This window comes from Anabrus simplex, chromosome 8 (genome assembly GCF_040414725.1).
Source record: "Anabrus simplex isolate iqAnaSimp1 chromosome 8, ASM4041472v1, whole genome shotgun sequence".
NCBI classification, from domain to species: Eukaryota; Metazoa; Arthropoda; class Insecta; order Orthoptera; family Tettigoniidae; genus Anabrus; species Anabrus simplex.
The window spans coordinates 121,583,644-121,596,780 of record NC_090272.1 but is presented as its reverse complement, the minus strand read 5'-3'; the positions used below and the strand labels follow the sequence as shown (position 1 = coordinate 121,596,780).

At 36.7% G+C, this 13,137-nt stretch overlaps 1 protein-coding gene across 1 annotated transcript in view; it reads right to left on the bottom strand.

The window, feature by feature from the left end:
- LOC136878873 (dipeptidyl peptidase 1) overlaps positions 1 to 13,137 on the bottom strand; it is a 78,835-nt gene that overhangs the window by 24,215 nt on the left and 41,483 nt on the right. Inside the window, exons 4-5 of the mRNA XM_067152431.2 lie at positions 8,809 to 8,958; positions 1,472 to 1,617 (exon numbers count right to left, since the gene is read on the bottom strand). Coding sequence (XP_067008532.2) covers positions 1,472 to 1,617; positions 8,809 to 8,958 — 296 coding nt within the window. The remainder of the gene's footprint in view (positions 1 to 1,471; positions 1,618 to 8,808; positions 8,959 to 13,137) is intronic.

Sequence of the window (13,137 nt, the reverse complement as noted above, 5' to 3'; positions counted from 1 at the left end):
GGTAGGCCAAAGCCCTTCAGGGCTGTAGTGCTATATGGTTAGGTTAGATTAGTAAGGATGCAAAGGAGAGGGCATACAGGTCTCTGGTAAGACCCCAAATAGAGTAGGGTTCCAGTGTACGGGACCCTCACCAGGATTACTTGATTCAAGAATTGGAAAAAATCCAAAGAAATGTAGCTTGATTTGTTCTGGGTGATTTCCGACAAAAGAGTAGCATTACAAAAATATTGCAAAGTTTGGGCTCCGATCTAGGAAGCCAAGAATAACGGCCGAGAGGATTCGTCGTGCTGACCACACGACACCTTGTAATCTGCAGGCCTTCGGGCTGAGCAGCGGTCGCTTGGTAGGCCAAGGCCCTTCATGGGCTGTAGTGCCATGGGGTTTGGGGTTTGGTTTGGTTTGGTTTGGGCTGGGAAGACTTGGGAGAAAAAAGACAAGCAGCTTGACTAAGTGGTATGTTGATATAGATGTTGATTCCGATAGGGAACCTGAAATATTTGTCCCGAATGAGTAAATTTATAATACCAATATAAATGGTCCGTTATTGGACATTATAAATTTTCCAGCTAACTCTTTTCAGGTTGCTAGCATTACGCCCCAGTGTGCTAAGTTAGCAAAACAAAACAACCACTGTCTCCAAGGCTATGGACATCAAACGACAACAGAGTGTCATACCCAATGTCTGAACCCCACCTCCCTTGCCAATGCCAACAGTTAAGTATCTCCACCAGGATTTTCAATAACAATGCAGAATCTAAGTAAATTTTGAGATCAGTGCTAACCTTTATTTATTACATTTAGTTCATTGTTAACATTTTAATGGTTAAATAGCAACGATAGCAATGATTTCTCTATAGCAGCATTCTTGACCATTGTCAAAAGAACATAGATAGATAGATAGATAGATTGCTATATACCCCCCTCCCCTTCCGGCTATGCTCATAGCAGTCGGCGCATACAGCTGCTCATTGGGGAGTAGAAGTAGTAGACCTATATTCTCATGTACTGGTACAATATTATTATGAAATCATGAATGTGGCATTAAACTCATCATCTGACTCACAAAACAAGAATTAATTAATGAATTAATTAATTCTGTGTGGCTATTTCTAGCCTGATGTAGCCCTTGTAAGACAGACCCTCCAATGACGGTGGGCGGAATCTGCCATGTATAGGAAACTGCGTGTTATTGTGGTGGAGGATAGTGTTATTGTGGTGGAGGATAGTGTTATGTGGGGTTTGTGTGTTGCAGGGATGTTAGCAACATTACAGACACCCAGTCTCTGAGCCAAGGGAATTATCCATTAAATGTTAGAATCTTCGACCTGGCTGGGAATCGAACCCGGGGATCTCTGAACTGAACAGCACTATGCTGACCATTCAGACAAGTAACTGGACAAAACAACAATCAATAGCAAAGAAAAATATTTTTCTTGGACTTACAATTGGTAAATACTTAAGACAGACTTACCCTTGTCCTCCCCTCAATTTCAGAAGTTCCTCATGGCTTTTACCCACAAATGGTTCATGGATTTTAGCCCTCCACAAACTCTGCTTCTCATTAATAATGCGGACCAGAGCTTCATGACTCTTCCTGGTTGGAACATGAGCTCTTCTCTGAAATTTATAATCATCAAAGTATAACTAATCTCAGTTTTCATTACCATGCAGAAATAGAAATAGATGAATGTTATCTATAGGGTGTTTTCCAGAAAAAGCAACTCACTATGGATAGTAGTAAGAAAGAATTGCTCTTGACAAGCAAGGGAATCAGCTTCCTATCAAATTTGGCAGTCTACGATACTTCTAAACCAAATACTTATATTCTAAGTTCCACTACGGATCACATGCTGTTTCATGAGGCATGAGTTTGGAGTTGCAGAGAGTTGAAGTAATTTCTGAACTACAGGGATTAGGAAAGAGTCATTTGATAACTGCTTCTTGTAGAACAGTGGTACAGCACCCGCTTAATGATTTGAAGGTTGTGAGTTCAAGTCTTATCCAAGGTATCATTTTTATTGTGTTAGCCTTCTTTAGCAATATCAATAATATAGAGGTTAGGTTTGGAACAATACAGCAGCATAATATATATATATTTTTTTTTTTGATACAAAAAGAAAAGGGGGTGACAAGCATTTGAACCTGAGATGTTGACATCTAAATGCAGATGTTCATCTGACTAAGCTATAGAGTACTTACTTCATACTGATGCACATTCTATTCCTTTCTTTACAGTACTTCTACATTTAGCACTAACAACTTTGTGCTATCCTTATTTGACTTTCAGGTGCCTATACTATCATCACCACTGTCTAATCCACCCTGTTTACCTGAATATATCCCAATAATTCTTCTAAAATAAACCCCCTAACTTACGCATACCATTGTGGCTCAAGTGAAGGCCATTTGATTATAGATCCCTGTCTCCAACCTACCCACCCATTATGATCTATAAATTTCACTCCCAATTTCCCACATACACAATCCACAGTCTCATTTACATCCAAAAACACTCTCCAGTCAGTATCCCTCATACACAGTATCCCACTGATAACAATCTCCACTCAATCAATTACTCAATCAATCACTACTGATCTGCATTTTAGAGTATTCACCCAGGTGGCAGATTTCCTATCTGTTGTTTTCCTAGCCTTTTCTTAAATGATCATAAAGAAATTGGAAATTTAATGAACATCTCCCTAGGTAAATTATTCCAATCCCTAACTCTTCTCCCTATAAACGAATATTTGCCCCTATTTGTTCTCTTGAATTCCAACTTTATCTTCATATTGTGATCTTTCCTACTTTTAAAAACACCACTCAGACTTTTAAATGTTTAAAGTTATATACTTCATTATGGTTCTGTATTTAACTGAGATCACAAAAGTTGAAATTTCAGTGAGGGTTCCAAAGTGTATGTTGTACAGGATAGTGTTTACAACATGTTTTTATTCAAGGGACAGGTTTCAACACATTTTTGAAGCGCCATCATCAGCGTAAATTACAAAACTAGCAAAATACATAATAGGTTATGATAACAAAGTATAAACATAGTCGTCATCATCATCAGTGTCCCACTCCAGTCACCCAGGTGTGATTTATAAACATGCAGTAGTGACACATAAAAATTTTCTTGACAACAGTTTTTGCAAAAAAACACACCAATTATTTTATAAAATCCTCAAATTTTAAATGTGGATTGTCTACTGTCTATCTCATAATATTATTCAGGTCGTTTTGCACTTGCTCACAGTCTTGTAACTTATTTATTACTCTGTACAGAATAACATCATCTGCAAAAAGCCTTATCTCTGATTCCAATTCTTTACTCATATCATTTATATATATAAGAAAACATATGTTTCTTTCTATTCCTACAAGCTAACTGAAATTAAAGCTGCCCTTGATTGCTGAAAGATCAAAGGTTCAAAATACGAAATATGCTGAAGATTTGAACTATACAGAACTACAAATATCAGAATACAGGAATCAGCTGATTAATTATTATATTTGTTTCCTTGACTGTGTGCCAACAGTGCAATATTTGAATACGAAGAGCAGCAATAATCACGAACAATACTAGTGATGCGGTAAAGACAGAAAGTGTGTTCACCTTGGTTTTCCAGCATCCAAGGCAGCTAGACATTTCAACAGCTCAGAGATGGGTGCAAAATTATCAACATTCAAAGATATTTGGCCAAAAAGCTTGGAGTGGTAGAAGGAAAATTACAACACCACAACAGGATGCCAGATTAGTGGCAGGTGCTGAAATGAATACCTTTCCTACTGCTGCTACTTTCAAGTCAGTTATTAATTTTCCTCGCCTTGACCAAACCGTGAGATATCTTTCAAGAGCTACCAATTTGAGATTTTGATATACATTCCTAGCTTATAAGGAAGAGCAGTGGGAAATGAAGAGTAGGATTGGAAAAGAATAATCTTTTCCAATGAAGACCCAGTTTTTTACATCATCCTCCTGGCTCCCGATTCAACCTCGGATATGCTGCCATTTGTGTCCACAGTGGTAGAGTGTCTTTGTCATGTTCAGGGTGAATTTCTTATTGTGGAGTGGGCATGATCCATCACATTCCTGGGAAACTGAACCAGCAGAAATATCAATGGCTGCTGAAACACTAAATGATTAATTATGATAGGTTGTTACATCCTGCTAGAATTCTTCAATTTCAGAAGGTTAATCATTCAGTCCACACATCTCAATTGATTTAAGACTGGTTCATAAGAAGACAGAATATCAAACTGATCGACTGACCTAGTCAGTCTCCAGACTTGATGTGAATTTAAAATATGAGGGCACAAGAAAAGAAATATATGTGGAAAAATTGACCTAATCCCCCTCCAAGATGTCCTGATGACTTGTGGAAGCTTGTTTGGGACACTGTGTCCTCTCAACTGCAAGATGTAATCATGTTGGAAGGTGGACTAAACATTAAGTTGTGGCTTTTTTTTTTTTTTTTTTTTAATAAAATGGCATATGGCTTTTAGTGCTGGGAGTGTCCGAGGACCTGTTCGGCTCGCCAGGTGCAGGTCTTTCGATTTAACGCCCTTAGGCGACCTGCGTGTCATGATGAGGATGAAATGATAATGAAGATGACACATATACCCAGTCCCCATGCCAGAGAAATTAACCAATGATAGTTAAAATTCCCGACCCTGCTGGGAATCGAACCTGGGACCCCTGTGACCAAAGGCCAGCATGCTAACCATTTAGTGATGGAGATAGAACTTTTAATTGTTTGTCAAGGAGTCCATACCAGACACAGAGATTAACATTCCTGGCTTCAATTTATATAGAAATGATAGACTGAGCAAGAGAGGAGGAGGAGGAGTAGCTGTATATGTGAAGAGCAGCATAAAATGTAAAATAGTTCACACCTACCCTGCAAAATATTGTCGTAAGCCAGAGAATATTTTTCTCAAACTTGAATTAGCTGTGGGTGAAGTATTATTTTCATGCATCTACCATCCTCCCAAAATTGGTTTCATGGAGTTGTTTGTAGAGGTGATGTATAATTATGTTTTTCATTACAAATATTGATGCAAGTGTAATAGACTGATATAACTTGAAAACAATATTTTTCAACCCATTGGTAAATAATGCCTATATCAAGCTCGAATTATTTTTATTATTTTATGTTTATGATTATTATCATTGTTATTATTATTATTACTACTTGTGAGGTATGGTTATGAAGTGTTTACATCCATTTAGTATTATTATTATTTGCATAGTTATGTCATATGTACGGATGATACAAGCGTATTATTTGTGAGGTTATGTCATGAAACGTCTGCTGTATATATATATATAAGAGTTTAGTTAATGTAAGAACCTGTAACTAATAGTTTATAATTTATTATTACCTGTATATATGATGTATAATCCACAGTAACATTGTGCGACACACTGTAACATCCAGAATAACGTATCTTTGACACTAGATGATTTTAGAATGTTCTTTTACATTATAACTAGGCTTTAGGCACTCTAGAATTTATGAGAAGTTATATTGTGACATATCCTTCTAGAAGCCTGGCCAGGCCACCTATATAAAGAGACAGTCTCGATGGTGGAGTGGAGTGGAGTTATTGTTTAACAGGAGTTGTTCTTGTGAATTCGTTGTTGTGCTTATCCTGACATGCTAGAAGCAGTCAGCAGTCAACTGTTCAAGATGGCAGTCGTAGTCTTGTGATGTTTTTGTAGCAGTGTTTTGTTTGTGACGGCAGTTGTTTAGGTTATGTGTATGTTTAATGTGTGTATAATGTGAAAATAAGTTCTAAATAAATAAGGGTATACAATTGACAACATTTTGTGTGCATCATTTTGGATACATCAATATGTTATACTTGCAGGTGATATGATATGAATGTAGGTAGTAATTGATGATGCACTTGACTCATGCAGTCTGACTAGAATACCATTTGATGACATATACCATACTGCATATTGTCATTCTAGTCTCAATACCATAACTTCAAATTCTAATGATACCCTTCTGAAATTTGGGCGGACCCCAGCAAGAGGATTTTCTGGGCATGATATGCTATATGCCGTCTTCTCAATGTCAACACCCAAATATGAAAGGAAATGGATCCCATTTAGAGATTTCCACAATTTTAATCCTGAAGACTTTTAAAAAGACGTCATTTCAGTTCCCTGGTATGAAGGATTTTCTCAGTGTAATATCGGTGATAAAGTCACCAAATTAAATAATTTAATTTTTGTGTTCTATGATAAGTATGCCCCTTTAAAAATAATTTGATCCAAACACCCACCTAACCTGTGGATAATGTCTGCAATTAAGAAATTAATCTCTGCATGGGACAAGGCAAAACAGAAAGCATATCAAGGTCAGGAAACCTGAAAACTTTGAAACCTATCGCATCTTTTGTAATAAAACCAAACTTGCGATCCGAGATGCTAATGTTAAACACATGCATTCTTTGTTCAGTAACAGATCAACTCTGTCTGCTCTATGGGGAACTATAAAATCACTAAGTATTGTTAAGAAAAATTCACTACTTACATCCTCATTCATACCTGCAGAATTACAAAACAATTATTTCTTAAAAATTTTACCAATGAACATGAACACAAATGAACCTCAACATGATCTCTTTCACTTTTCATACATTTACCCAGAGGATGTAGTCAAAGTATTTAAGAGCATGAATACCAAAGCTGTTGGACCAGATGGTATCTCACACTCCCTCCTAATGAACTGTTTGGATATAATCACTCCGGTCATAGCTCACCTGTATAATTTCTGTTTACAATCAGCAGTCTTTCCAGCTGTCTGGAGGTAAAGGATTAGAAAGGATTGTTTACCAACAACTCACTTTGTATTTAAATACCCATTCTATTCTTAACACCTTTGAGGCCATAGCACTATGTCGGCACTTCTCAAAGCCACTGATGATATCAAGTTTGTAATGGACAGAAAGGAACTAACACTTCTGGTACTATTCACTTTAAGCACGGAATTTGATAGAGTTCATCATGACCTCTTTCTAACTAAATTACATGCATTGGACATATCTCTATCAGCTCTTTCTTGGTTTGAAGCATTTTTGGAAGGGTGGTCTCAGCGTGTAGTATTTGACAAACAAAATTTCTCTAAATGGTATAGTGTAAATTCTGGTGTACCTCAGGGTTCCATGTTGTGTCCTGTTTTGTTTTCACTGTATATTAATGATCTGCCTGGAGTTTTACGCCTCATGGGACATCATATGTACACGATAATTTACAGATCTATTACCATTTTCCTGTGAATTGTGTTAACGAAAGTATTAGTAAATTAAATCTGGATATAGAAAGACTACATCAATATACACTAAGTCATAATTTACTATTAAATGAAAACTAAACCTTATGTAATTTTCTTGGATATTGAAGAAATTTATCAAATATTTTCAACAGGGACATTTCCAGTAATTGTAAACATTTCTATAGTCAAGTATCAGGAATATGTTAAGAATTTAGGTATTCTTATGGATAACATTTTCTCCTGGACCTTCCATGTCAAGCATTTGGTCAAGAAAGTGTCTGGTATATTGCATCAGTTACGATGAAGCTTGCCTCATCTTCCTTTTTCAGTGAGTATTTCCTATTTTAGATTATGGCGCTGTAATTTACAGTGATATCTCAGAGAAATATAATACCAAACTCCAGTGAGTTCAGAATGCCTGTATGCAACTCATCTTCATTATTCGTAAAGACTGTCATGTAACATCTTACTACAAAGCCACAGAGTGGTTGAAACTCAGGGATAGACGATCATACTCAGCTGTTTGCTTACGTCTGAGAATTTTAAAGTCTAATGCTCCCTCATATTTGACCAAGTCCTTTGTTCAGATGAGTCAAGTGCATGATCGGGACAATAGGTTTACAGCTAACATCCTTCGGGTTACACAGCAACATACAGTAAAGTGTAGTAAGTTGTTTATTGTCACTGCCTGTCAATTATACAATAACCTTAAACTAAGTTTATATGAAATACAGCAAAGTAGTGTCAGTACTCAGAAAAAATGTCTTAAATACCACTACCTTTCCACTTATTAAACCATGTAAGTGAATTTTCACCGAATTAATTTAATAGTACAAAATATCATAATCTCGTAGATACATTTTAGATGTTCATTTTTATTCTTAATTCATTCTCACCATTAAAATTCTTAGGTTTCTCTTATGTCTTTTCTTTCTTGTTAGTATAGAGTATGTTTATGAAATGATAAAAGTAATATGTAATCTCCTAGATGTTTAGTTTTAAATCTTATTTTTTTATCCTCAGTAGGAAAATGTATCTTACACTTTTTTATGTATTCTTTTTATTAGATTTTGTATATTAATTGATATATTTAAGTTAAAATGGCAGTTAGTTACAGCCAAAGGGACCTCTGGTCCTTCTTGTAATTAACTTGAAATAAATATATTTCTATTCTATATTGGTGATTCCATTTGAAACGGAATGGGTGCTACCATAATACAGTCAAATACAACATCCACCTCTGACAGTGGTTCTTAAAATGTATGATAATTCATTTTCCATTTGTGGCTTCTAAATCTAAATATGTCAATGATACATATATAATAAATTTCAAAACCTTAAAATACCCACATTAGAAATATAGGTCAGAACTGGGTTTAGCTTAATTATTTAATTAAACTGCAGTTTTTAAAAGGAAACAAAATTAGGTATCTTGTTAACTGAATAGCGTCTTTACTACACATAAGTACCAGTACCCTTGATAACCACTGAAGTATTTTGCATAGAAGAAAGTCATATTTACCTGTGCATCATTGTAGAAAGGATCGGTGTGTACTTTGGCAGGGACTTCGGACTGCTTTCGTCCATAAAAACAGGCCCAATGACGCAGGGTGACATCATGAGACCATCCAGGGAAGGTTCGATCACACAAGCTTGTTATGTTTCCACCATCCTATGAAAATTACAAAATACATATGTCTAAGTTGGGATAAAGCACTATAATTATGATGACATTCACATAACACAGATAAAAGCACACCAAACCAAGATCGGCTCACGAGTCTGCTAATGAATACATACATTATAAATATTATTATATACATGGGCCACATACATCATTATCATCATTATAGACTGATATGCCTTTCAGCATTTAGTCCGCAAACCTCTGTGAGTGAAATACATTCTTTCACAATCCTCTCTTTGCAAATAGTGCTGCCCCACCTAGTTCCACACTTCTCACCCTTTCGGTAAGACCCCAGTTAGAGTATGTTTCCTGTGCATGAGACCTTCACCAGGATTACTTGATTCAAGAAGTGGAAGAGATCCAAGGTAAAGCAGCATGATTTGTTCTGTTCTAACAAAACAGGAGTGTTACAAAGATGTTGCAAACTTTGGGCTGGAAAGACCTGGGAGTAAGGAGCCACAGCTTGACTAAGTGGAATGTTCTGAGCTGTCTGTGGAGAGATGGCCTGGAATAACATCAGTAGATGAATAACCTTAAGTGGAGATTTTAAAAGTAGAAAAGATCGTAATATGAAGATAAAATTAGAATTCAAGAAGACAAATTGGAGCAAATATTCCTTAATAGGAAAAAGAATGAGGGATTGGAATAATTTACAAAAGAGATCTTTAATTAACTACCAACTTCTTTGAAATCATTTTAGAAAAGACTAGGTAAACAATTGATAGAGAATCTGTTACCTGAATGACAACCCTAAATCAAGATTCATGGTGAATAATGATGATGATGATGATGCTGATGATGATGAAGTCATTAAAACTGACCTCTGACTGAGTGAGGCTGCCAGACTGCTGAATGTGCATGGCAAGAGTGTGAATTTTACCTCAGTGTCATAGAACTTGACAAAAATATACCCCTGCTACCCTTCCTCACAGCACATGCTACTTGTTGTTGCGTGAATCTCCACTACTTGCTGTGGCGCTGTACAAATCAGTTAGCTGCGGCGAATGACATTTTGTGCGTATTTCCGTTTAGTACTTTTCTTAATAATGAAAGTGATTAAAGGAAAATATTAGCTGATAAGACAGCAGAGTTTGTACAAATTGCTTTTTTTTTTTTTTAATAATTCCTAGTTTCAGGTAGCTAAAATGGAATAAAAATGTAATGTTTTTTCCACAAAGTGAGGAGGCGACTGCTTCAATTTTTGATGATTTAATGATGAGAGGTTTGGAACTAAATGAGACCACTTAGCTACTTGCAAATAGAAAATTGTAAAGGGGCTTAGTTAATACACACCTTGCAGTCTGAATGCTGAAAGGCATAACAATCTATAATGAAGATGTATATAAGCTCACCGGACAAAAAATGAGTTACCCGAGTGCGCATGCACAGATGGATTGTTAAGCGTATACAGATGGCGTAGCAAACGAGTCCCATGCTTAACCGCATGCGCACTGCCTCTATGTGAGCATAAGGCAGTAGCTATCAGTGAGGCACTGATCTTTTAAGCGGACAGTGTACGCCAACATGGGTAGATGTAAGGATGTGACAGAGTGGCAAAAAGGGGCAATCATGTTTGGCTGTGCCCATGGCAATACAGTGCATGAAGTTGCTGGATTTGTTGGTGATTCACAGCGGACTGTTCAGCGTGTTTACAAGCAGTGGTGTATTACACGTAACCACGAAAGACGACGTTAGAATTGTGATCGGAAAAAGATCCTGACTGAGAGAGACCAGAGATGTGTTTCACAGCTTGTGAATCAAAATCGCTTCCATAACCAATAGAAATTGCTGCAGTCAGTGAATGAAGGTCCATCCTAACCTGTTAGTGAGAGAACATTGCAATGGGAACTACATGCAATAAACATTTGGAGTCAATCACCTCGCAAGAGGTCATTGCTCACACAGGTACATAAAGCTGAGCGTCTTTAACAGGCTAGAAATCATTGAATGTGGACAATAGCTGACTGGCGGAATGTAATGTGGTCTGACAAATCGTGTTTTTGCCTGTATTCCAATGACGCATGTTGTTGATTTCACCGAAGGCCAAAGGAAACATTTCAACCTGGACATGTGCAAGGTCAGGTTCAAGCTAGAGGTGGGTTTGTTATGTTTTGGGAGTGTTTTTTTATGATGAATTGGGCCTGCTCAATAAGGTGAGCATTAACATGTACCAGCATATTTATTTAAACATTCATGATGATCGGGTGTTGCCTTTAAGTCAACATCTGCATGATGAGAATGCTATTGATACCCCGATTTTTCTAGATGACAACAGCGAAGTTCATCGGACTGTCCAGCTCCATGGCCAAATGGTTAGTGTGCTGGCCTTTGGTCACAAGGGTCCTGGGTCCGATTCCCAGCAGGGTCGAGAATTTGAACCATAATTGGTTAATTCCCCTGGCACGGGGACTGGGCGTACGTGTTAACTTTATCATCATTTCATCCTCATCATGACGTGCAGGTCGCTTACGGGAGTCAAATCAAAAACCTTCACCGGACCTCTCCAGAGGCCACACACCATTATTTATTGGGCTGGACGCATGTGTGACTGGTTTTATCAACACTCCCTCACCCTATTACATCTTGATTGGCCTACAAAATCCCCTGACGTGAACCCCATTGAAAATCTGTAGGACATGTTGGAACAGTGGATAAAACGCTGACATCAGCATCCCCTCAATTTGGTGGAAATGCGTGATCAAATCCTCAGCGAGTGGCTTAATCTGGATGTGACATACCTGCATAACCTTGTGGACTCATTCCCTAACTGAATCCAGGTGGTTATTAAATCCAGAGGCAGAGTTAGGGCCTATCTGGTATTAAATGATGCTTCTAATGATTTCTCCAGGGGTGACTAATTTTTTGGCCAGTGAGCTTATGTATGTATGTATTTAAATCTAAGAATTTCATTTTTGTCTGTATTGAACTGAGAATGGAAGATAGGAAACTTAAAAGGGTCCACCTTTTCAATACAAATAAATGTTATAGTTTATTTACAACATGTATTTACACTTGGAACTAGTTTCGACGCTGTTTGGCGTCATCTTCAGCCAAAATGTGGGAAATAGGCATAGCATGTAGACATTCATATTATACAAGGTGTTACATCAGTGTGATTAAATGAGAGAATATGAAGATGTGAAGTACAATGTCAGTTTCAAAATGGTCATGAAGGGCAAGTCAAAATTGTATAAACATGAGATAACATAAACACATAAACAAAAAAAACATATAAACATATAAACTGTACTTCCACATGGTTTTGTTACAGTTTATATGTTTATATGTTTTTTTGTTTATGTGTTTACATTATCTCATGTTTATACAATTTTGACTCGCCCTTCATGACCATTTTGAAACTGACATTGTACTTCACGTCTTCATATTCTCTCATTTAATCACACTTATGTAACACCTTGTATAATATAAATGTCTACATGCTATGCCTATTTCCCACATTTTGGCTGAAGATGATGCCAAACAGCGTCGAAACTAGTTCCAAGTGTAAATACATGTTGTAAATAAACTATAAAATTTATTTGTATTGAAAAGGTGGACCCTTTTAAGTTTCCTATCTTCTGTATGTATGTATGTATGTATGTACATCATTTCCCACTTATAAAGAAGCTATTCTGAGTCGACCCAGAGTTAACTCCCATATACAGCAAAGTCACTCTGAAAACAGAGCAATGTAAAGATAATTTAGTGTGAGAACTCACTTCTTTCTTATAGAATACCGTTAATCACAACTGCAAGTTCACTCTATTAGCTTTACTACTCCCTGATTGTTTCACTTTGTGTACCACCACCTGGATGAATAATAATAATAATAATAATAATAATAATAATAATAATAATAATAATAATAATAATAATAATAATAATAATAATAATAATAATAATAATAAATTTATTCAATTAGTTTTTAAGTCCATGTTACATCCAATAATTCTACGCATTTGTATACACATTTCTTGCACACCATTTATGGTACCAGGACCGCCTCCATCTGGTCCATCATTGTTTGCAAGTCCTCCGTCCACAACTCGTTATCCAAGTTGCCTCGTCTGAAGTTGATTAGCACACTCTCACATGTTCTTTTTAGTACAATGGTCTGTAGGTAGGCCTGTAGCTGTTTGCTCACTTCCAATTTGTCCATGTGCT